This window comes from Phyllobates terribilis, unplaced genomic scaffold (assembly GCF_046119375.1).
Source record: "Phyllobates terribilis strain yellow unplaced genomic scaffold, ASM4611937v1 Scaffold_11__3_contigs__length_659146591, whole genome shotgun sequence".
Lineage (NCBI taxonomy): Eukaryota > Metazoa > Chordata > Amphibia > Anura > Dendrobatidae > Phyllobates > Phyllobates terribilis.
In genome coordinates, this window is record NW_027362771.1 from 586,510,306 (window position 1) to 586,537,061 (window position 26,756).

The 26,756-nt window shown below is 46.8% G+C and overlaps 1 protein-coding gene across 2 annotated transcripts; it reads left to right on the plus strand.

The window, feature by feature from the left end:
• Positions 1–3,742: 3,742 nt before the first annotated feature.
• Positions 3,743–26,643, plus strand: PALM3 (paralemmin 3). 2 transcript variants are annotated; one of them, XM_073654344.1, is made up of 6 exons: positions 3,743–3,866; positions 22,663–22,714; positions 23,144–23,224; positions 24,608–24,729; positions 24,815–24,881; positions 24,994–26,643. In XM_073654344.1, the coding sequence occupies exons 2-6, from the start codon at positions 22,670–22,672 to the stop codon at positions 26,272–26,274; spliced, it is 1,596 nt and encodes a 531-aa protein (XP_073510445.1). In that variant the 5' UTR covers positions 3,743–3,866; positions 22,663–22,669; the 3' UTR covers positions 26,275–26,643. The 2 variants fall into 2 exon arrangements, with proteins under 2 accessions (XP_073510445.1, XP_073510446.1); XM_073654345.1 differs by lacking the exon at positions 3,743–3,866 and adding an exon at positions 8,210–8,328.
• Positions 26,644–26,756: the final 113 nt, after the last annotated feature.

Consider the following 26,756-nt stretch of genomic DNA (forward strand, 5'->3'; position numbering starts at 1 on the left):
GTGTGTATGCCGGTGTTAGTGTGCCGTTGTGTATGCTGGTGTTAGTGTGCCGTTGTGTATGCCGGTGTTAGTGTGCTGTTGTGTATGCCGGTGTCAGTGTGCCAGTGTGTATGCCGGTGTTAGTGTGCCAGTGTGTATGCCGGTGTCAGGATGCCAGTGTGTGTGCCGGAGTCTGTATGCAGGTGTGTATGCCGGTGTCAGTGTGCCGTTGTGTATGCCAGTGTCAGTGTGCCAGTGTGTATGCCGGTGTCAGTGTGCCAGTGTGTATGCTGGTGTTAGTGTGCCATTGTGTATGCTGGTGTCAGTGTGCCAGTGTGTATGCTGGTGTTAGTGTGCCGTTGTGTATGCCGGTGTCAGTGTGTCAGTGTGACAGTGTGTATGACGGTGTTAGTGTGCCGTTGTGTATGCCGGTGTCAGTATGCCAGTGTCAGTGTGTATGTCGGTGTTAGTGTGCCAGTGTGTATGCCGGTGTTAGTGTGCCATTGTGTATGCCGGTGTTACTGTGCCGTTGTGTATGCCGGTGTCAGTGTGCCGGTGTTACTGTGCCAGTGTCAGTATGCCAGTGTCAGTGTGCCTGTGTATTTGCCGGTGTCTGTATGCCAGTGTCAGTGTGCCTATTTTTATGCCGATGTCAGTGTGCTGATGTCATTGTGCTGGTCTGTATGCCGGTGTCAGTGTGTATGTCGGTGTTAGTGTTCCAGTGTCAGTGTGCCGGTGTGTATGCCGGTGTCAGTGTGCCGTTGTGTATGCCAGTGTCAGTGCGCAATTGTGTATGCCAGTGTGTATGCCGGTGTCAGTGTGCCCGTGTGTATGCTGGTGTCAGTGTGCCAGTGTGTATGCTGGTGTTAGTGTGCCGTTGTGTATGCCGGTGTCACTGTGCCAGTGTCAGTGTGTATGTCGGTGTTAGTGTGCCAGTGTCAGTGTGCCAGTGTGTATGCCGGTGTTAGTGTGCCGGTGTGTATGCTGGTGTCAGTGTGCTAGTGTCAGTATGCCAGTGTCAGTGTGCCTGTGTATTTGCCGGTGTCTGTATGCCAGTGTCAGTGTGCCTATTTTTACGCCGGTGTCAGTGTGCTGGTGTCTGTGTGCCGGTGTCTGCATGCCAGTGTGTATGCCAGTGTCAGTGTGCCGTTGTGTATGCCGGTGTCAGTGTGCCAGTGTGTATGCTGGTGTTAATGTGCCGTTATGTATGCTGGTGTCAGTGTGACTGTGTATGCCGGTGTTAGTGTGCCGTTGTGTATGCCGGTGTCAGTATGCCTGTGTATTTGCCGGTGTCTGTATGCCAGTGTCAGTGTGTATGCCGGTGTTAGTGTGCTGTTGTGTATACCAGTGTCAGTGTGCCTGTGTATTTGCCGGTGTCTGTATGCCAGTGTCAGTGTGCCTATTTTTATGCCGGTGTCAGTGTGCTGGTGTCTGTGTGCAAGTGTGTATGCCGGTGTCAGTGTGCTGGTCTGTATGTCGGTGTTAGTGTTCCAGTGTCAGTGTGCCGGTGTGTGTGCCAGTGTGTATGCTGGTGTTAGTGTGCCCTTGTGTATGCCGGTGTCAGTGTGCCAGTGTGTATGCCGGTGTCAGTGTGACGATGTGTGTGTCGGTGTTGTCAGTGTGCCGGTTTCAGTGTGTATGTCGGTGTTAGTGTGCCAGTGTCAGTGTGTCGATGTGTGTGCCAGTGTGTATGCCGGTGTTAGTGTGCCAGTGTCAATGTGTCGGTGTGTGTGCCGGTGTCAGTGTATATGTCAGTGTTAGTGTGCCAGTGTCAGTGTGTCGATGTGTGCCGCTGTCAGTGTGACGATGTGTGTGCCAGTGTCAGTGTGTCGATGTGTGTGCCGGTGTCAGTGTGACGATGTGTGCCGGTGTAATTGTGACGGTGTGTGTGCCTGTGTCAGTGTATATGTCGGTGTTAGTGTGCCAGTGTCAGTGTGTCGATGTGTGCCGGTGTCAGTGTGATGATGGGTGTGCCAGTGTCGGTGTGTGTGCCGGTGTCAGTGTGTCGGTGTTGTCAGTGTGCCGGTGTCAGTGTGTATGTCGGTGTTAGTGTGCCAGTGTCAGTGTATATGTCGGTGTTAGTGTGCCAGTGTCAGTGTGCCAGTGTGTATGCCGGTGTCAGTGTGACGATGTGTGTGCCGGTGTCAGTGTGTCGGTGTTGTCAGTGTGCCGGTGTCAGTGTGTATGTCGGTGTTAGTGTGCCAGTGTCAGTGTGTCGATGTGTGTGCCAGTGTGTATGCCGGTGTTAGTGTGCCAGTGTCAGTGTGTCGGTGTGTGTGCCGGTGTCAGTGTATATGTCGGTGTTAGTGTGCCACTGTCAGTGTGTCGATGTGTGCCGCTGTCAGTGTGACGATGTGTGTGCCAGTGTCAGTGTGCCAGTGTGTATGCCGGTGTCAGTGTGACGATGTGTGTGCTGGTGTCAGTGTGTCGGTGTTGTCAGTGTGCCGGTGTCAGTGTGTATGTCGGTGTTAGTGTGCCAGTGTCAGTGTGTCGATGTGTGTGCCAGTGTTAGTGTGCCAGTGTCAGTGTGTCGGTGTGTGTGCCGGTGTCAGTGTATATGTCGGTGTTAGTGCGCCAGTGTCAGTGTGTCGATGTGTGTGCCAGTGTCAGTGTGTCGACGTGTGTGCCGGTGTCAGTGTGACGATGTGTGCCGGTGTCAGTGTGACGATATGTGTGCCGGTGTCAGTGTGACGATGTGTGTGCCGGTGTCAGTGTGACGATGTGTGTGCCGGTGTCAGTGTGACGATGTGCCGGTGTCAGTGTGTCGGTGTGTGTGCCGGTGTCAGTGTATATGTCGGTGTTAGTGTGCCAGTGTCAGTGTGTGTCGATGTGTGTGCCGGTGTCAGTGTGACGATGTGTGTGCCGGTGTCAGTGTGACGATGTGTGTGCCAGTATCGGTGTGTGTGCTGGTGTCAGTGTGACGATGTGTATGCCAGTGTCAGTGTGTCGGTGTGTGTGCCGGTGTCAGTGTATATGTCGGTGTTAGTGTGACGATGTGTGTGCCGGTGTCAGTGTGACGATGTGTGTGCCAGTGTCAGTGTGTCGGTGTGTGTGCTGGTGTCAGTGTATATGTCGGTGTTAGTGTTCCAGTGTCAGTGTGCCGGTGTGTGTGCCGGTGTCAGTGTGACGATGTGTGCCGGTGTCAGTGTGACGATGTGTCAGTGTGTCGGTGTGTGTGCTGGTGTCAGTGAATAAATGGGTGTTAGTGTTCCAGTGTCAGTGTGCCGGTGTGTGTGCCGGTGTCAGTGTGACGATGTGTGCCGGTGTCAGTGTGACGATGTGTATGCCAGTGTCAGTGTGTCGGTGTGTGTGCTGGTGTCAGTGTATATGTCGGTGTTAGTGTTCCAGTGTCAGTGTGCCGGTGTGTGTGCCGGTGTCAGTGTGACGATGTGTATGCCAGTGTCAGTGTGCCGGTGTGTGTGCCGGTGTCAGTGTGACGATGTGTATGCCAGTGTCAGTGTGTGTGCTGGTGTCAGTGTGACGATGTGTATGCCAGTGTCAGTGTGTCGGTGTGTGTGTTAGTGTTCCAGTGTCAGTGTGCCGGTGTGTGTGCCGGTGTCAGTGTGACGATGTGTGTGCCGGTGTCAGTGTGACGATGTGTATGCCAGTGTCAGTGTGTCGGTGTGTGTGCTGGTGTCAGTGTATATGTCGGTGTTAGTGTTCCAGTGTCAGTGTGCCGGTGTGTGTGCCGGTGTCAGTGTGACGATGTGTGTGCCGGTGTCATCCCTCGCTGACTCCCAGCCTCCTCCCTGCTCCTGTCTGTAGAACCGGTGGGACCAGCTCAGGTGTCGCCTCCCCGCCCCTCCTCCGCCTCCTCCCTCTGTCCGGTCCTCACTCTCCAATGTGACCGGGGAGCAGCAGCTGTCAGCGCCCGGAGCGGAGCAGAGGTGAGGGGCAGAGGGGGCTGCAGGGCGCGGGGGAGGGGAGCAGCAGCTGGGGCTGAGGATGGGGGGCAGCGCTGTACCTGAGGTTGTGATAGGTGAGAGGAGCCGGGAACTGGGGGCAGCTGCGATCCGGGAACTGGGGCGATTCATCAGGCTGATGAGGGGCAGGGATATAGGGGGGTGACCACTATGGGGGGAGAAGTGGCGCAAGAAGGTGGGGACAGTGGGGAGAAAGAAGGCGAGGGGGGTATAGCGGGCACTGGCGCAGGGTGCGGGTAGATGGGGCAGATACTGTGTGACAGTGGGAGATGCACTAGAGGTGCGGGAAGATGGGTCATGTACCCTGGATAGTGGGGCAGCGGTTACACAAGTGTGGGGACAAGAATATTATGAGGGTAGTGGGCAAGGGGGCAGGAATATAGGGTGGCAGAGACATGGGGCAGGTATATAAGGTGGTAGAGACATGGGGCTGGTATATAGGGTGGCAGAGACATGGGGCAGGTATATAAGGTGGTAGAGACATAGGGCAGGTATATAAGGTGGCAGAGACATGGGGCAGGTATATAAGGTGGCAGAGACATGGGGCAGGTATATAAGGTGGTAGAGACATGGGGCTGGTATATAGGGTGGCAGAGACATGGGGCAGGTATATAAGGTGGTAGAGACATAGGGCAGGTATATAAGGTGGCAGAGACATGGGGCAGGTATATAAGGTGGCAGAGACATGGGGCAGGTATATAAGGTGGTAGAGACATGGGACTGGTATATAAGATGGTAGAGACATGGGGCAGGTACATAAGGTGGCAGAGACATGGGGCTGGTATATAGGGTGGCAGAGACATGGGGCAGGTATATAAGGTGGCAGATACATGGGGCTGGTATATAGGGTGGCAGAGACATGGGGCAGGTATATAAGGTGGTAAAGACATAGGGCAGGTATATAAGGTGGTAGAGACATGGGGCTGGTATATAGGGTGGCAGAGACATGGGGCAGGTATATAAGGTGGCAGAGACATGGGGCTGGTATATAGGGTGGCAGAGACATGGGGCAGGTATATAAGGTGGTAGAGACATAGGGCAGGTATATAAGGTGGTAGAGACATGGGACTGGTATATAAGGTGGTAGAGACATGGGGCAGGTACATAAGGTGGCAGAGACCTGGGGCTGGTATATAGGGTGGCAGAGACATGGGGCAGGTACATAAGGTGGTAGAGACATGGGGCAGGTATATAAGGTGGCAGAGACATGGGGCTGGTATATAGGGTGGCAGAGACATGGGGCAGGTATATAAGGTGGTAGAGACATAGGGCAGATATATAAGGTGGTAGAGACATGGGACTGGTATATAAGGTGGTAGAGACATGGGGCAGGTACATAAGGTGGCAGAGACATGGGGCTGGTATATAGGGTGGCAGAGACATGGGGCAGGTACATAAGGTGGTAGAGACATGGGGCAGGTATATAAGGTGGTAGAGACATGGGGCTGGTATATAGGGTGGTAGAGACATGGGGCAGGTACATAAGGTGGCAGAGACATGGGGCAGGTATATAAGGTGGCAGAGACGTGGGGCAGGTATATAAGGTGCTAGAGACATGGGACTGGTATATAAGGTGGTAGAGACATGGGGCTGGTATATAGGATGGTAGATACATGGGGCAGGTACATAAGGTGGCAGAGACATGGGGCAGGTATATAAGGTGGTAGAGACATGGGGCTGGTATATAGGGTGGCAGAGACATGGGGCAGGTACATAAGGTGGCAGAGACATGGGGCAGGTATATAAGGTGGTAGAGACATGGGGCAGGTATATAAGGTGGTAGAGACATGGGGCTGGTATATAGGGTGGTAGAGACATGGGGCAGGTATATAAGGTGGCAGAGACATGGGGCAGGTATATAAGGTGGTAGAGACATCGGGCTGGTATATAGGGTGGCAGAGACATGGGGCAGGTACATAAGGTGGCAGAGACATGGGGCAGGTATATAAGGTGGCAGAGACATGGGGCAGGTATATATGGTGGCAGAGACATGGGGCAGGTATATAAGATGGTAGAGACATGGGGCTGGTATATAAGGTGGCAGAGACATGGGGCAGGTATATAAGGTGGCAGAGACATGGGGCAGGTATATATGGTGGCAGAGACATGGGGCAGGTATATAAGGTGGTAGAGACATGGGGCAGGTATATAAGGTGGCAGAGACATGGGGCAGGTATATAAGGTGGTAGAGACATGGGGCAGGTATATAAGGTGGTAGAGACATGGGGCAGGTATATAAGGTGGTAGAGACATGGGGCAGGTATATAAGGTGGCAGAGACATGGGGCAGGTATATAAGGTGGTAGAGACATGGGGCAGGTATATAAGGTGGTAGAGACATGGGGCAGGTATATAAGGTGGCAGAGACATGGGGCAGGTATATATGGTGGCAGAGACATGGGGCAGGTATATAAGGTGGTAGAGACATGGGGCAGGTATATAAGGTGGCAGAGACATGGGGCAGGTATATAAGGTGGCAGAGACATGGGGCAGGTATATAAGGTGGTAGAGACATGGGGCAGGTATATAAGGTGGTAGAGACATGGGGCTGGTATATAAGGTGGTAGAGACATGGGGCAGGTATATAAGGTGGCAGAGACATGGGGCAGGTATATAAGGTGGTAGAGACATGGGGCAGGTATATCAGGTGGCAGAGACATGGGGCAGCTATTATATAATCGAATGGATGAAGAAAGAGTAATGTGGGGTAGGCATTATATGAGGGCGTAATTTGGGTATTATATGGGGTGTGAAGGGTCTGAGGACTATGAGGGTAGATATTCTGTGTGGATAGTGGGGACACTATATGGCATTATATAGGGTGGTGGGCGAGGATGTGCAGGGACATAGGGGATGTATGTACAGTATTGTGTAAGGTCCTGCAGTAATGGGCGGGGGGTGCAGGATGTTGGGGGCAAGAGAACAGTTCTGAGTCCTGTAGCTGAACCTCCTGAGCTCTTGTTATGGGATTACATAAGTAACAATCCCATATTATGTTATCACCGGAGTACAGTGATGTCGGGGCAGAGTCGTAGTGTTGCTGACATGAGCTGAGACATGACAGGATCTTGGGGGGTCCCACACCTGGGATATGTGTCTGGGGAGGGGCACAAGCTCTGGAGATTAGTAATGTATGTACATATATAGAAGTGACACATTACACATATATGTAGATATCCGCACGCCCTGTATACATGTAATCACCTGCGCTAATTACTCCTCTCCCAACCCATCATCAGTGATGAGACTGATGGGGCTGATAGTCGCCCTGAATAATGAGGGTAGTAGTGTCAGGACCTCCTGCTTGTATGGAGTGTGCTGCAGATGTAGCATAGCTGAGCCTATCTGAAGCAGGCACATATCTTCTCAGATATAGCAGAGCTGACCTTGTCTGATGTAGCAGAGCTGAGCTTGTCTGATGTAGCAGAGCTGACCTTGTCTGATGTAGCAGAGCTGACCTTGTCTGATGTAGCAGAGCTGACCTTGTCTGATGTAGCAGAGCTTAGCTTGTCTGATGCAGCAGAGCTTAGCTTGTGTGATGTAGCAGAGCTTTCCTTATATTCCTAAACCTGCACTTACAGTTGAGCTGAGCCTGTCTGATGCAGCAGAGCTGAGCGTGTCAAATGTAGCAGAGCTGAGCTTGTCAGATGTAGCAGAGCTGAGCTTGTCAGATGTAGCAGAGCTGAACTTGTCAGATGTAGCAGAGCTGAACTTGTCGGATGTAGCAGAGCTGAGTTTGTCTTATGTAGCAGAGCTGAGCTTGTCTTATGTAGCAGAGCTTTCTTTATAGTCCTAACCTGCACTTACAGTTGAGCTGAGCTTGCACATTTTCGCAGAGATGAAGTTGTCAGATAGTGACACACCTGGATTTGTCAGAAAATTACAGGGCAGCTTAGTTATGTTTCTCTGTTTCTTTTTCTGTAGTTGAGGTATTTAGATGCAGCGGAGCTGAACTTGTATGGCCTGAAACAAGCTGCAACTGTGGGATGTACACACAGGACGTAGCAGGGCTGTGTTTGTCAGGGGTACAATTGTGGAGCCTGTCTGATAGCTGAACACCTCACAGAAAGTAGAGCTGAGTCTGTCAGTGCAGCGTGACACATCCAGCTCTGCTACATCTGTACTGGTGGAGTAACTCTTACTTATTCCCCTGTCAAAATATTTCATGTGACAGAATGGAACATATAAACATGTCGTGTCGCTGTGTGGGGTGGAGCAGTATCGGTTTTCACAATGTTAATATCTCCAGCTCTACTACACGGCACACTCCTCCACCTGCAGGCGTTGCTGAGACTTGTAGTTCTACACCAGTTGAGATCCCGGTGACCACTTGTCCTGGGCACTATTGGTGATAGCTGCACATGGCACCCCGTATTGCCCGGGCAGCACCCCCATATGACAGGCCGGTGATGCTGGAGGCATTATAGGTATGTGCAGAATTTGGGAGAGATGTTTTTGTTAATGAGGTCAATGATCACATTCCTGCCATTCTCCTGTAATTGCCCCGCCAGGTCACCTACCTGCCGCTATCTGCCCCTCACCCTGTAATCCCCCCTTATCTCCGTCCCCTGTGATCTCCACTGTTAATGTCCGCCCCGTATTCTCATCCTTATCACCCCATCTTCTATCTCAGACACTATCTAATGTTTTATCTCTGCCTGCTTTGCAGTTGAATGGTGACTATTGTTCTCTGTTATCAGCCTCCTCAGCCTAAGGAGAGACAGTCGCAGTTTTACTATTTTAACGGTATCTTATAATAAGTAAATTAAACTTTTAAAAAAGTTCTGTAACTTTTTTTTCTATACTGTGAAATTCTATGCCTCTCAATTCTCAAGATCTCTTCTTGCTTTCAGTAAATGGAAACATTCTTCTTTACATCCGGAAGGTAAAAAAGCGTCGTCATCAAGGGGCAGGTATATAGGTATATAGCATCTTTCTCATACAGCTGCTGGGTTTCGCACAATTATATCCAGTTTGTTTCAGTCCGGAGTCTGGGTGAGGATTGTCTAGACTGCAGTTTGTATGGTTTTTAAGCCTCCCGGTGAAAAACAAGAATGTGTCTCATTAACTGACAACAAGTAGAGATCTTGCTGCAGTTGTATCCAGTTTCTAACAGCCGGGGATTGGAAATTAGGAGAAATTAAAGGTGTATTAGAGTTCCAGGAGTTCAAGGAGGTTGCTCATGGTTTAATGTCAACTGATTGGCAGCTCCTTTCCCTGGCACAGACAAAGAAAGAATAGATCTCCGTCCAAGGAGAGGTTTCACCAATCACTGATATTATATGATTTTGATATGACCAGTTGACATATCCATTTAGGTAAGGAATAACTCTTGGTTGGCCATGTCCTGCCCACCATATTCTTCTCAGCATGGGAATCAGTATAAATATGTGTGCTTCCATCCAATTTTAGATCTACTCAAGAGTACGGAGGGTATTGATTTCTGGCTGCTGTCCTCTGTTTATAGGTATAGATATGAGTACATTCCTGTTACTGCTCAGGACATGGTGTACATTGAGTCATTAAAGAGTCAAAAAAAGTTAGGGGTTTTGGCAAAATTTTCACTTTAGAGACAATAAAAAAAAGGGGTACCGCAATGGAGTCTGAATAAACCCCACTAATATAATTCATCAAACTGGTTGTGATGACAGATTATTTATTGCATTTAAAGTAGCACAACAGGTTCTTCCTATAACTCCAGGTAGCACAATTTAACATTTATTGATATAATGTGTACTAGGACCTTTGTTTACATCACTAATATGTCAACTATAGCCTTCTGTATACATATAGACCTAGATTCTAGAGGTTCTATAGGGTGCTTCATGTGGTTTATTTATAGTTTTATAATAGTAAAGAGTATAGATTTTTAGTAACATAATAATTAGGAGGCTGACCTTGATAAATGATCCTGTATCTAGTTTGATCAGTTGATCTAGAACATCAATATTTATCGATAAGTCATGGTATAGCTATTTGGTTACTAAAATTAATAATAGGCCCCTGTGTATACGTAGGGCTTGATGGAATGTTTACAAGAGAAAATGACTATATCACATTAGGATACCATAAGCTATATATATTATAGACTATTGTGGATTAGTAGTACAAACTATGTCTGGTATGCTGCGCCATCTGCGCTATGTGGAATAGGTCGTTTCCATTTCTATACTGTTACTACATAACTGGAATTACTGGTGAGCCATGCATTCCCCACATTGGTGTAAGCGATGGAAATGAGCATCCATTGGGGATCGTCCTATATTCTTGTGGCTCTTATATAAAAATCTAAAAATTCCCTTTACACATTGCACTATGCAGTATGGCAGCTTAAAAGGAACCAGTCAGCGTGACCAGGGACTTTGCGATTTGGGCATTTTGTAGGCACACTTTAAATTCTAACCTTTTTGGACTTCTCTGCCTAAGTAGAAAAAATGGTTCAGTATTAACAGGACAGTTGGTATTTAGAGGGTCAAGACAATCCTAGCTGTCAAATAACCAAACCCTGTTTTTCAGGACGGGGAGGGGGTTTGTACATTTGCACTGAGGGTCTGGATGGAGCAAGACAAAGCAGGTAGAATTCACTTACAAACACTGAGCTCATTGTGCTGCACCTCCTGGCGCTGTGCTCATGCCACCTGGGTGGGCATCCTCCTATAGTTATATTATTGCCAAAGCTTTAGGGGTACTACTGGGTACCCATAGCAGTTCCTAATTATGGATGACCCCATAGAAGCATGTTACTGGTCTCCCAGGCCTGAGCCTGTATTATGCAGGTGCTCCCATTGCCTGCGTCCCCCTCTCCCCTCCCAGTACCTGCTCAGGTTACAGGCTCCTTACAATGGGCCCACAGGTGGATGCTGGGAGTTGTGTGCTTGTTTACAGCAGCGGGCAGGAATGTGCCCCCTCCCATATACAGGATCCGCTCTCTGGTGTCAGGGTGGCACCCCTGCCAGCTACTGTGACACTGACGGCTGGAGGGTTAGGATTAGGCTGGGATTAGTTTTGTGTTAGTTTTTGCTGCTCTGTCACTTTTCTTAATCTACATTTCTGGTTTGTGTGTCTGCGTCAGAGGCGGACAGCGGACATCACCAGAGATCGGTATCTACCAGGGTTCTGGGTCCTTGTGGGATACTAGAGGTGTTTTTTTCCATAAATGTGTCAATAAAGTTTATTGAAAAGAGAGCTGTGATGTCATCAGTGAATAAGACAGCTGCTACATAAGGCACCATGCGTCAGACTTTTAGGGTGTAAAAAATACATTTATTGATGGCTTCCTTTGGAATTGAATCTGGTTGTTCTTTGTACAGACGGACAACGATCACTGCTGTGTGCACACTGTATGGAGATGGAGATGCCCTTTAAGTGTGAAAAATCTCCATGAAATCTAAGCCCCGGAGTTGTGCTCTTCTGGAAACCACTTCTTGGTTCTGTATGGTCGCCGACCATAATGTCCAGTACCCTAGAAGACACCGTGCCCTGGTCTTTCCCTGTAGATAGCTCGGTTATGGGGGCACTAAGGCTGTCACTGACATAGGGGCACTCTATGTATCTCTGATGGATGTCTCTACTATGAGGGTCTGTAAATGCCGCTGCTGTGGCTGTCAGTGGTATAGGGGGCACTGTGGATGCTTCTGTCGTGGATGTCACTACTATGGGACGCTGTAGATGCTATTGTTATGGAGGCAGAGGAGTCATTGTGGCTGTCACTATTATTAGGTCACTGTGGCTGTCACTATTATAGGGTCACTGTGGCTGTTACAACATTATGGGGTCACTGTGGCTGTCACTATTATAGGGTCACTATGGCTGTTACAACATTATGGGGTCACTGTGGCTGTCACTATTATAGGGTCACTGTGGCTGTTACAACATTATGGGGTCACTGTGGCTGTCACTATTATAGGGTCACTATGGCTGTTACAACATTATGGGGTCACTGTGGCTGTCACTATTATAGGGTCACTGTGGCTGTTACAACATTATGGGGTCACTGTGGTTGTCACTATTATAGGGTCACTATGGCTGTTACAACATTATGGGGTCACTGTGGCTGTCACTATTATAGGGTCACTATGGCTGTCACTATGGCTGTTACAACATTATGGGGTCACTGTGGCTGTCACTATTATAGGGTCACTGTGGCTGTCACTATGGCTATTACAACATTATGGGGTCACTGTGGCTGTCACTATTATAGGGTCACTGTGGCTGTTACAACATTATGGGGTCACTGTGGCTGTCACTATTATAGGGTCACTATGGCTGTCACTATGGCTGTTACAACATTATGGGGTCACTGTGGCTGTCACTATTATAGGGTCACTGTGGCTGTCACTATGGCTATTACAACATTATAGGGTCACTGTGGCTGTCACTATTATAGGGTCACTGTGGCTGTCACTATGGCTGTTACAACATTATGGGGTCACTGTGGCTGTCACTATGGCTGTTATGACATTATGGGCTGTGGCTGTCACTATTATGAAGTCACTGTGGCTGTCAATATTATAGGGTCACTATGGCTGTCACTATTATGGGGTCACTGTGCCTGTCACTTACAGGGTCACTGTGGCTGTCATTATTATAGTGTCACTTTGGCTGTCACTGTTATGGGGACACTGTGACTGTCATTATTATAGTGTCACTTTGGCTGTCACTGTTATGGGGACACTGTGACTGTCATTATTATAGTGTCACTTTGGCTGTCACTGTTATGGGGACACTGTGACTGTCATTATTATAGTGTCACTTTGGCTGTCACTGTTATGGGGACACTGTGACTGTCATTATTATAGGATCACTATGGCTGTCTGTGTTATAGGGTCAGCTTAATTGTGAAGTGTTGCGGAATATGTTGGCGCTATGTAAATAACATTATATTTATTATTAGGGTCACTGCGGATAGCCTACTTCATGCACCCTCCCTTGGGCGAGAGGAACGTAAATCATAAAAGATCATCCCAACTGGAATATCCCTTTTAGGATAAATTTTGTATGAAATCTATGTAGTAACGCAAATAGCGCCCCCAATGTGCCATTCAGGGGCAGGATCACCTAATCACATCTGCCCGTCCCCACAGTCGTGGTTGTGTTATTGCACCCTTATAATAAGCCCCAGCGCTGCCTGTGTCTCCATCTTCATCATCTGGTGCCCACCAGTGCGGCGGGGGGCTCCGGGCAGATCTCCTTTGCCTTACTTCCCATTGCGCCAATATAAGCACAAATATGCGCTTGTGACATGTGGTGATGAAACGTGTGGGCCGCGGTCACATGACCGACATATCACACATTCCTGGGGGATATGGACCGTACAGAAACCAATGGCCCCACAGTCAGCGCAGCGTTAACCCCTCTGGTGCCACACTCAGCTCTTCTCTCCCAGCCGGTCATAGTCTATGATTAAATGATCAAACCGGTAAATAAACCGGTCTGATCTTATGCTGAATCCCAAAGGCACCAATACCCCCCCCATAAATCAGTCTGATCGTAGCACATTAGACTCATAGGAAGATGCTTACTTTGTCTGAAGAGTCAGAATTTTGTTCGGAGAAGTACAAACCCAATATTGCCAAGGAGTCGTGTTATTAGTAGCCACATTGATTTATCGATCAGGCAGGAAAGGGTTAACTTTTACCTTACTGCAGTGCAAAGTGCAATGATGAGGATATAGTGAGGGATAATCTCCTACTCGGAAGCTGTCAATGAACTGTCAGAATGGAATAATTAAAGATTAATCATATTAACCTCATGACAATGATCATTAAATGGTGATTACATGATAAAGCCAATCTAAAACTATATATAACTGCTGCTATAATACTGCCCCCTATGTACAAGACTATAACTACTATCATACTGCCCCCTATGTACAAGAATATAACTATTATAATACTGCCCCCTATGTACAAGAATATAACTACTATAATACTGCCCCCTATGTACAAGAATATAACTACTATACTGCTCCTATGTACAAGAATATAACTACTATAATACTTCCCCCTATGTACAGGAATATAACTACTATAATACTGCTCCTATGTACAAGAATATATCTACTATAATACTGCTCCCTATGTACAAGAATATAACTACTATAATACTGCTCCCTATGTACAAGAATATAACTACTATAATACTGCCCCCTATGTACAATAATATAACTACTATAATACTGCCCCTATGTACAAGAATATAACTACTATAATACTGCTCCTATGTACAAGAATATAACTACTATAAACTGCTCCTATGTACAAGAATATAACTACTATAATACTGCTCCTATGTACAAGAATATAACTACTATAATACTGCCCCTATGTACAAGAATATAACTACTATAATACTGCTCCTATGTACAAGAATATAACTACTATAATACTGCTCCCTATGTACAAGAATATAACTACTATAATACTGCCCCTATGTACAAGAATATAACTACTATAATACAGCCCCTTATGTATAAGAATATAACTACTATAATACTGCCCCTATGTACAAGAATATAACTACTATAATACTGCCCCCTATGTAGAAGAATATAACTACTATAATACTGCCCCCTATGTAGAAGAATATAACCACTATAATACTGCCCTCTATGTACAAGAGTATAACTACTATAATACTGCCCCCTATGTACAAGAATATAACTACTATAATACTGCCCCCTATGTAGAAGAATATAACCACTATAATACTGCCCCCTATGTAGAAGAGTATAACTACTATAATACCGCCCCCTATGTACAAGAATATAGCTACTATAATACTGCCCCCTATGTACAAGAATATAACTACTATAATACTGCTCCTATGTACAGGAATATAACTACTATAATACTGCCCCTTTGTACAGGAATATGACTACTATAATACTGCCCCCTATGTAGAAGAATATAACTACTATAATACTGCTCCCTATGTACAATAATATAACTACTATAATACTGCCCCTATGTACAAGAATATAACTACTATAATACTGCTCCTATGTACAAGAATATAACTACTATAAACTGCTCCTATGTACAAGAATATAACTACTATAATACTGCTCCTATGTACAAGAATATAACTACTATAATACTGCCCCTATGTACAAGAATATAACTACTATAATACTGCACCTATGTACAAGAATATAACTACTATAATACTGCCTCCTATGTACAAGAATATAACTACTATAATACTGCTCCTATGTACAAGAATATAACTACTATAATACTGCCCCTATGTACTAGAATATAACTACTATAATACAGCCCCCTATGTATAAGAATATAACTACTATAACACTGCCCCTATGTACAAGAATATAACTACTATAATACTGCCCCCTATGTAGAAGAATATAACTACTATAATACTGCCCCCTATGTAAAAGAATATAACCACTATAATACTGCCCCCTATGTACAAGAGTATAACTACTATAATACTGCCCCCTATGTACAAGAATATAACTACTATAATACTCCTCCTATGTACAAGAATATAACTACTATAATACTGCCCCTATGTACAAGAATATAACTACTATAATACTGCCCCTATGTACAAGAATATAACTACTATAATACTCCTCCTATGTACAAGAATATAACTACTATAATACTCCTCCTATGTACAAGAATATAACTACTATAATACTGCTCCTATGTACAAGAATATAATTACTATAATACTGCCCCCTATGTACAAGAGTATAACTACTATAATACTACCCCCTATGTACAAGAGTATAACTATTATAATACTGCCCCTATGTACAAGAATATAACTACTATAATACTGCCCCCTATGTACAAGAATATAACTACTATAATACTGTCTCCTATGTCCAAGAATATAACTAGTATAATACTGCTCCTATGTAAAAGAATATAACTACTATAATACTGCCCCCTATGTACAAGAATATAACTACTATAATACTGCCCCCTATGTACAAGAATATAACTACTATAATACTGCCCCCTATGTACAAGAATATAACTACTATAATATTGATCGTATGTACAAGAATATAACTACTATAATACTGCCCCCTATGTACAAGAATATAACTACTATAATACTGCCCCCTATGTACAAGAATATAACTGCTATAATACTGCTCCTATGTACAAGAATATAACTACTATAATACTGCTCCTATGTACAAGAATATAACTACTATAATACTGCCCCTATGTACAAGAATATAAATACTATAATACTGCTCCTATGTACAAGAATATAGCTACTATAATACTGCCCCTATGTACAAGAATATAAATACTATAATATTGATCGTATGTACAAGAATATAACTACTATAATACTGCCCCCTATGTACAAGAATATAACTACTATAATACTGCCCCCTATGTACAAGAATATAACTGCTATAATACTGCTCCTATGTACAAGAATATAACTACTATAATACTGCTCCTATGTACAAGAATATAACTACTATAATACTGCCCCTATGTACAAGAATATAAATACTATAATACTGCTCCTATGTACAAGAATATAACTACTATAATACTGCCCCTATGTACAAGAATATAAATACTATAATACTGCTCCTATGTACAAGAATATAACTACTATAATACTGCCCCTATGTACAAGAATATAAATACTATAATACTGCTCCTATGTACAAGAATATAACTACTATAATACTGCCCCTATGTACAAGAATATAACTACTATAATACTGCTCCTATGTACAAGAATATAAATACTATAATACTGCTCCTGTGTACAAGAATATAACTACTATAATACTGCTCCTATGTACAAGAATATAACTACTATAATACTGCCCCTATGTACAAGAATATAAATACTATAATACTGCTCCTATGTAGAAGAATATAACTACTATAATACTGCCCCTATGTGCAAGAATATAACTACTATAATACTGCCCCTATGTACAAGAATATAAATACTATAATACTGCTCCTATGTGCAAGAATATAACTACTATAATGCTGCCCCTATGTGCAAGAATATAAATACTATAATACTGCTCCTATGTACAAGAATATAACTACTATAATACTGCTCCTATGTACATGAATATAACTACGATAATACTGCTCCTATGTGCAAGAATATAACTACTATAATACTGCTCCTATGTACAAGAATATAACTACTATAATACTGCTCCTATGTACAAGAATATATCTACTATAATACTGCCCCTATGTACAAGAATATAACTACTATAATACTACCCCCTATGTACAAGAATATAATTATTATAATACTGCCCCTATGTACAAGAATATAACTACTATAATACTGCATCTATGTACAAGAATGTAACTACTATAATACTGCTCCTATGTACAAGAATATAACTACTAGAATAGTGCCCCCTATATAGAAATCTAATATATATAATTGTCTTATCTCGTCTGTCTGTCTGTCCTTCTGTCCAGGAAATCCAGCGTCGATGATTGGTCCGGCCGCGGCCAATCAGCGACGCGGGATTTCAGAACAAGATGGCGGCCGTTTGCGGCTCATCTGCCGCACGGAGGTCAGCGGCGATGCAGCCAGGAGATGACCGGCTGCTCGCAGCAGAAGTACCCCGACCTGCGGCCTAGGCGGCACCGCTCCCCGGTCCTCCCTTCACACTTGCCTCCCGACGGTAGCCGCACGGAGGTCAGCGGTGATGCCGCCGGCCGTGACCAATCAGCTATATTGGCGCCAAATTTACACTCTCGCCCTCACACCCTCACCCTCACCCGCTCACATGCACACCCACAGACGCTCACACTCTCACCCTCACCCACTCATGCTCACACCGTCACCCTCACACGCTCATCCTCACACTCTCACCCTCACCTGCTCACATGCACACCCACAGACGCTCACTCTCTCATCCTCACCCACTCATGCTCACACCGTCACCCTCACACGCTCACCCTCACGCGCTCACCCTCACACACTCATCCATACACACTCACCCTCAGAAGCTCACCCTCAGACGCTCACCCTGAGACGCTCACCCTCACACGCTCACATTCACACGCTCACCCTCACACGCTCACCCTCACACGCTCACCCTCACACGCTGACCCTCACACCCTCACACGCTCACCCTCACATGCACACCCTCAACCTCAGACGCTCACCCTCAAACTCTCAGACGCTCACCCTCAGACGCTCACCCTCACACCCTCAGACGCTCACCCTCAGACGCTCCCACCTTCACACGCTCCCACGCTCACCCTCACACGCTCCTACACTCACCCTCACACGCTCACCCACACACGCTCACCCTCACACGCTCACCCTCACGCGCACACCCTCACCCTCAGACTCTCTCACGCTCACTCTCACACGCTCACCCTCACATGCTCACCCGCTTACACGCACACCCACAGACGCTCACACTCTCACACGCTCACCCTCTCACCCTTACCCGCTCACCCTCACACGCTCACCCTCACACAATCACCCTCACACGCTCACTCTCACAAGCTCACCCTCACATGCTCACCCTCACACGCACACCCTCACACGCACACCCTCACACGAACACCCTCACACGCTCACCCTCACACGCTCACCCTCACACTCTCACCCTCACACGCTCACCCTCACACTCTCACCCTCACACGCTCACCCTCACACGCTCACCCTCACCCGCTCACCCTCACCCGCTCACCCTCACCCGCTCACCCGCACACGATCCCCCTCACACGCTCACCCTCACACGCTCACCCTCACATGCACACCCTCACATGCACACCCTCACACGCACACCCGCACACCTCTCACGCTCACCCTCACCAGCTCACCCGCACACCCTCAGACGCTCCCACGCTCACCCTCACACGCACACCCGCATACGCTCACACCCTCACACGCTCACCCTCAGATGCTCACCCTCAGACGATCACCCTCAGACGCTCACATGCTTACCCTAACACGCTCACCCTCAGATGCTCACCCTCAGATGCTCACACGCTCACCCTCAGACGCTCATCCTCACCGGCTCACCCTCACTCGCTCACCCTCCCACCGTCTCACCCTCACACGCTCACCTTCATATGCTCACCCTCACACGCTCACTCGCTCACCCTTACCCGCTCACCCTCACACGCTCATCCTCACACGCTCATCCTCACACGCTCATCCTCACACGCTCACCCTCACACGCTCACCCTCACCTTCACATGCTCACCCTCACACACTCATCCTCACACGCTCACCCTCACATGCTCACACCCTCACACGCTCACCCTCACACGCTCATCCTCACCCGCTCACCCTCACTCGCTCACCCTGCCACCCTCTCACCCTCACATGCTCACCCTCACACAATCACCCTCACACGCTCACCCTCACAAGCTCACCCTCACACGCTCACCCTCTCACGCTCACCCTCACACGCACACCCTCACATGCACACCATCACACGCACACCCTCTCACGCTCACTCTCACCCTCACACGCTCACTCTCACACAATCACCCTCACACGCTCACCCTCACCCGCTCACCCTCACACGCACACCCTGACACGATCACCTTCACACGCTCACCCTCACACGCTCACCCTCACCTGCTCACCCTCACACGCACACCGTCACACGCTCACCCTCACATGCTCACCCTCACATGCTCACACGCTCACCCTGTGCTAGCCAGTCATCTCCCTCACCCGGTCACCCGCTCACTCTGTAGTAGCCGGTCATCTCCCTCACCCGGTCACCGGCTCACTCTGTAGTAGCCGGTCATCGGCTCACTCTGTAGTAGCCGGTCATCTCCCTCACCCGGTCACCCACTCACTCTGTAGTAGCCGGTCATCTCCCTCACCCGGTCACCCACTCACTCTGTAGTAGCCGGTCATCTCCCTCACCCGGTCACCCGCTCACTCTGTAGTAGCCGGTCATCTCCCTCACCTGGTCACCCGCTCACTCTGTAGTAGCCGGTCATCTCCCTCACCCGGTCACCGGCTCACTCTGTAGTAGCCGGTCATCTCCCTCACCCGGTCACCGGCTCACTCTGTAGTAGCCGGTCATCTCCCTCACCCGGTCACCGGCTCACTCTGTAGTAGCCGGTCATCTCCCTCACCCGGTCACCCGCTCACTCTGTAGTAGCCGGTCATCTCCCTCACCCGGTCACCCGCTCACTCTGTAGTAGCCTGTCATCTCCCTCACCCGGTCACCGGCTCACTCTGTAGTAGCCGGTCATCTCCCGGCTGCTCGCAGCAGAAGTGCCCCGACCGACCGCCTCGCTCCCCGGTCCTCCAAAATTCATTAGGGGCCCCGGGGGGATACATTGGGGGGTTGATTTAAAGTAGTGCACAACCCATTTAAATACAGCTTCGCTGATTAGTCGCGCCCGGTCGGCTGCATACATATTCTAGATTACCCGATGCATTAGAATCAGGCCACCATCTAGTATATATATAAGTGGGATACATTGGACAAGTACATATTGAGTATATTATGGCCCTCACATATGATCCACAGAGGATTCTGATTACTGTTTAGGGTTAAGTGCAATCTTGGTAAACCCTCCTCTCTCCTGGTACTGGTTTCAGTTAGTGGTAATCTTGGTGACATATACAATTATTTTTGTTTGGTACTTGCCTCCAGAAGAGGACGGATTATTACTGCTCCATCTCCTAGATTTAATGTAGATGATGAATCAGTGCAGTGATGATGTGACCAGACCGGTAGAATCACTATTACTGGGGTTTCTAGCATGTTGCTGGATTTAATGGTGCCAGGTGTGTTATTAGGACCAGAAGTATACATAGAAATCAAGTGAGCCTATAGTAGAAAGTCCTACTTGTGCACCCCAACTCCCCTCCCCCCAAAAATAAATAAAATAAATTTGTTGGAGTAAGCATGGTCACTGAAGGGCGTATATCCCAACTTTTAACCACAGAGAGGCGAACATGTATTACAGCACTTACAAAGTAATTTTGCTCCCATCGAATCCCCTTAGTGTTCTCACCCAGTACAATACCCCTTGTCTTGGCCCATATAAAGTATGATGTTAACAAAAATTTCCCCCGAACACAGTATGATACCCCCACAGTGAATTCCTTCACTGTATACTCCACACGCACAGTATAATGACCCCACAGTACCCCCCCTCACAAAGTATGATACCCCCACAGTGAATTCCTTCAGTGTCCTCCACACGCACAGTATAATGACCTCACAGTACCCCCCCTCACAAAGTATGATGCCCCCACAATGCCCTCAGGACATAATGCCCCTATTATGGTGATGTCTCCAAAGTTCCCACACACACATTATGAGGCCCCCATTGACTCCTACATAGTCTGATGGCCTTGACAGTCACATAACACAGTATGATGACCCTAACAGTCCCATAACACAATTTAATGGCCTACTCAGTCCCACAACATAGTATGATTGCTTCTCACAGCTCTACAACACAGTATGAGGGCCCCCAGATTGCTCTCCACACAGTATAATGCCCCCCCACAGCCCTCCACACAGTATACTGGCCTCCAGATTGCTCTCCACACAGTATAATGCCCCCCCACAGCCCTCCACACAGTATACTGGCCTCCAGATTGCTCTCCACACAGTATAATGCCCCCCCACAGCCCTCCACACAGTATACTGGCCTCCAGATTGCTCTCCACACAGTATAATGCCCCCCCACACAATATAATGGCCCCCCCACACAGTATAATGTCCTCTACATACCCCTCCACACAGTATAATGGCCCACACATTGCCCTTCATGCAGTATAATGCCCCCCACAGCTGCACACACTCAGTGTAATCATCCCCAAAGTCACCCCCACATACAGTTAAAGATCCGCAAAGCTCCCTATACTTTATGATGGCCCCACATCCCCTTACATACATTATGATGGTCCCACAGTATGTCCCCCACACATAGTATGACAGCCTCATTGATAAAATAAAAGAAAACTACTCACCTCTCCCCGGTTCCCGCGCTGCTCCTGTCTCTGCAGCATGTGTACACTATGCTCTGTACGGAGGGTGCAATGTAGTGACGTCAGCACGCCGGCTGCGCTGAAACCCACGTGGTCTACCGCTATTAGTGATACGCTGCTGATTAGTTCTCATTCACCACCAAAATTGAAAGTCTGGAATATTTCTTGATAATTGGTGATGCAAAGTGTTAATCCACCTAGAGACAGTAGCATTAGCAGTACTAATAGTATTTGGGGCCAGGCTTGGACTGACCCACAGATGAACAGGAGAATCCTCCGGTGGGCCCCACCATCTTATATGAGCAGTATATACTTGAATCACTATGTACAGACAATGGCGGCATCTTATTCATTTAACAATCTACCCTGTCTATTGTTATATAAATGTGTGATTGAGGATAATGTCACATCTGCATGTAGCTGAAAAGCGGGGCGCTGGAGTTGGTTACTGGTGGGCCCTTGGCACCCCAGTCTGACGCTGCTTGGGGCCATCATTGCAAGCTTCAGAGATGATAGCAAGACCACCAGAATCATTAGCAATTCGTCATGGTTTGGACTCCCCCCATCTCCGAGGGACGGTTGCACTTACTACCAGAAAAAAGGGAAATCGGACAGTTCCAAGACATTTTTCGTTCGGCAGATATGATTTTAGAGGGGTATTCTATTGTGCTGCTCTCAGTCTGTATTACTCTGTGCAGAGCAATGGGTATTGGTAACGGCTCTGCCAGGAAGTGGTGAAGCTCTGGTGCGTTAATAAGGTAATAATTCTGCTTCCTCTGCAGCATCAAGATGGGGGAGACGCAGATCTACAACCAACGCTTGTTTGGAATCACCGTAAGTGACGCTGAACTGAAGAGCTTACAATCTACCACACAGATAGTCACAGCTACAGTATAGGAAAGGAAGGAAAGATGACCTTGTCTGAAGAGCTGACACTCGTACACAGAGGACACCGCTGTAATAATGTAGGAGGCACAGAGACATCCAGAGAAGGGAGTGCTGATCTGCAGAGCTGACACTCTAACGTCCGGAAAACACAGAAGCAGCGGAAGGTGACATTGTGCTAGAGAGCTGATATGATCCTTAGCTGCGGAGCTGACACTCTAATGTTAAATAGATTCAGAAACAATATTGTATATCTACCAGATAATGTCATTCTGCACTGCAGAGCTTGCACTCTACTCTAAAAATGTTGATATATTTGTCTCTAGAAAAATAAAAAGATATCTTCATCTCATCTCAAACTTTTTATTACTGTGACAGGAGAAGCGCAGACTCCTGGGAGAGGTGGACAGGATAGAGAGGGAGCTGGAGCTGCAGAAACTAAAGCTGCAGCAACTGAAGGTGAGAGAGCTGCCATGTGAGACTCTGATGTACCTCCTGTCGCCAACTTCATTATCCTTAAACTATTCTAGTTGGAGCAATTGTTGCCCGTGGTATTGCCAGTAAGGGCCTATATATGACAGTATTAGGCTATGTGCCCACGATGCAGAAATGCTCCGGATTTCTTCCTGAGTGTTTCTGCATCTCCCTGGCAGAAAAAACGCATGCGGATTGTACATGCGGATTGTACATGCGGATTGTACATGCGGATTGTACATGCGGATTGTACAGGCGGATTGTACATGCGGATTGTACATGCGGATTGTACATGCGGATTGTACATGCGGATTGTACAGGCGGATTGTACATGCGGATTGTACATGCGGATTGTACAGGCGGATTGTACATGCGGATTGTACATGCGGATTGTACATGCGGATTGTACATGCGGATTGTACATGCAGATTGTACATGTGTTTTTCCTGCCAGGGACATGCGGATGTGAAGCGTTCTTCACTTGCATTTCCACATGTGGGTTGTCATTCGCTTTCCAAGCGATTTTAGCATCACTTGGAAAGTGCTTGATAACTTGGTCACACTATATAAATCCATGCAGCCGGCATGGATTTATATAGTGTGACCCTAGAGAATGGTAAAAAATAAATATATACTTACCTTCTGATGGCCCCCGGTCTCCTTATCCGATACGTCCGGTCTCCCCGGTGTCTCGCGGTTGTGTAAAAGGACCTGCCATGACTTAATTTAGTCATGTGACAGGTCATGTGACCTCTGACGTCAGCGGCCGGGGGCCATCAGAAGGTAAGTATATTATTTATTTTTTATTTTAAATTCTTTTTTTTAACAGGTACTATGGTACCTGGGTCTGGAGGAGGGTCTCCGCACATTGAACCGCATAATATCCCCATGTACAGATGCAGTGATGCTGATATTAAGCGATTCAATGCAAGTCAAGGGCGGCGAAAATGTCGCAATTACGCAAAATAATTGGTAGTGCTGCGGATTTTTCCGCAATGATAATCCGCAGCGGAAATTTCCGCAGCATGTGTACAGCACATGCGGATTATCATTGGGGAACATGGCAGACCTTCTACCAAGCGTTTTTTAAGCGTTTCTGCAGCGGAATTGCCTCTGCGGAAACACTTAAAAAACGCATAGTGGGCACACAGCCTTACTGTCTATGGGCCAGTCAGTGTTCTCGAGAGGGCTATGGGACTTGCCTGGTCCTCCAGTGCTGCTGTTTTTGTACTCTGAGAACCCCTTTAAGTCCCTGTAAGGATGGCTGACATATAGTAAACGTGATAGGTCCTCAATCTGTCACTTAATTTTTCATTATCTATGACACAAAACCTAATATGGTTCCTTTCTCCCCCATTCCTTGCCCAGAGGAAGTCTCTACGGTATCAATGGTTGATGGACGGTCTGGTTCCGGCTCCAGGTGCAGAAACAGAAAATCCTCTTTGTGAGACAGAAGATAAAATAAATCAACTGCAAGATGAGCTGGAGAGGCGAGTGAGCGGCAGCCACAGAAACTGATCATGGAGTAAAATCACGTGACGGCCAGGAAGTGACCATGTCCTCTTCTTCTTCTAGCCTCCAGTTACAGCTGGTCTATTTGGAAAACCCAGAACTGAAAATTGAAAACTTGAAGAAACAGCAGGTAGCTTCGAAAATGAAGTTTTTTGTCAACTTTTTTTTGTGTTGTCTAATATGACTTCAAAACTAAGGTATGATCTGATTTGGGTTTGATTTTTATATTTTTATTATTTCAGGGGTCTAACACACAACTTATAAATGGTGAACGAAGCCAACAAAACTCTGACCAGAAAGACCCAATACCTGGAAAGAGAGAAGTTCGAGAAGAGCACAAGATCATACAAGAAGAAGATGTTCAGCCTAATGGAGAGAGTGAAAAACAGGGAGAGGTGGTTGTCCCAGCACGAAAAGACCCTAAGGATGTGGTGGTGGGACATCCAGTGCCTGCTCCTCGAGGCATAAGGGTTTCAGCAAATCATTCGATCGAAAAGAATCAAGACCAAACATCTCCAGATAGGAAAACTGATATTACAGAGGTAGAACATAATACGGAAATGGAAACTTCAAATTCTAGTCTACAACCTCAGTCTGAGAGCCTGGGTCCAAATGAGGAGCTAAAAGATGGAAGTCTTGACCAGAATCATGGAGACCAAGATCTTTTAAACCAGAACTCTGATCTGGACAAAAGACTGGAGATTGAAGAAGAAAACATTGAACATGTCACTAAGGAACTAGAACATAAAGATGTTAGCTTCAATGCAGAAGGTCTTAAGGCAGTGGTCTCACAACAGAGTTCATCAAATGAAGACGTGAGGAATGATTTGGACAGTCAGTATAACTTGGTCAAGGTAACACTACTTGAGGAAAGTGACCAACATGAGAATGAAATGCAACCATCTCCAGTTGTGGTAAAACAATACGAGGACCAAGATGAACCTCTGGTGAGGGACAACTCAGTTCACAATACCCAAGATGAAGAAGAGAAGCAGGTGTCTGTGTCAATTATCCAAGATGACCAAAATCATGACCAAAATGAAAAATCTGCACTCCCAAGATGCCAAGTGGAACCTGTTGATCCTGTGCCGATATTGATAGGTCATGACAAAAAACAAGATTTGGAGTCAACCTCATTTCCTACACACCAAAGCCTAGTACTAATGTCATCCGACCAGGAGCAGAGTACAAAACCGCCATGTAGTGACCCAGATCCCAGTGTATTACTGCCATGTGAGGATCTAGTGAGCCAAGTTCCGATATCCCAAGTGGTGGTCATAACAACCCCAGGACCTCAATTTTCTGAAGAGCCTGTCCATCACTCTTCTCAACAGGGTCCATCAACCAACCACCACCACGAGCCTGGCACAACAGAAGCAAGCACGCCTGCAGAAAACCAGCCCCTCCTGCACAAACCAGAGACTGATGCTCAACTGGGCCCACATGGTTCTAACACGGCAGAGACTCGGGATAAGAGCACGCCTGGGAAAAAGAAGAGTTGTCAGTGCTGTGTGATCATGTGAAGAACAGGACACTACTCTTACCATCTCTGTGGTTTGAAATGAGAATTTTTGTAATATAGGTCATCGGAGATTTTTGAATGTAGCATCAGGGCAGTGACTTCCTAATCATGAGCTAGAAGTGTATCCGTCACCTGCAGTCAGTGTATGGAACCATTTTGTAGGCTTGGACCATTATCCCTGCTTGTGAATATTTATACAACCCACAAAATGGTTGCCTGCCGCCTCCACTGTGCCCAGGAAACGTTGGCACTTTACGTATTTTACTGAGATTTTTTTTCATACACAAATAGTACATAATGAGAAGGAAATATGTTAATAATTGAATGAATTTATTATGAATTAAATAAAACCTGTATTTTTCATTCAGAACCTCGTGTGACACCTTGTTTTGTAGCTGCTCTCTCTCCCCTCTCACAGCATGCACTCTCAAAGACACACTGCATGAGCTGCAGCTGCATCCTCCTCCTTCCCCTCCATCCTTG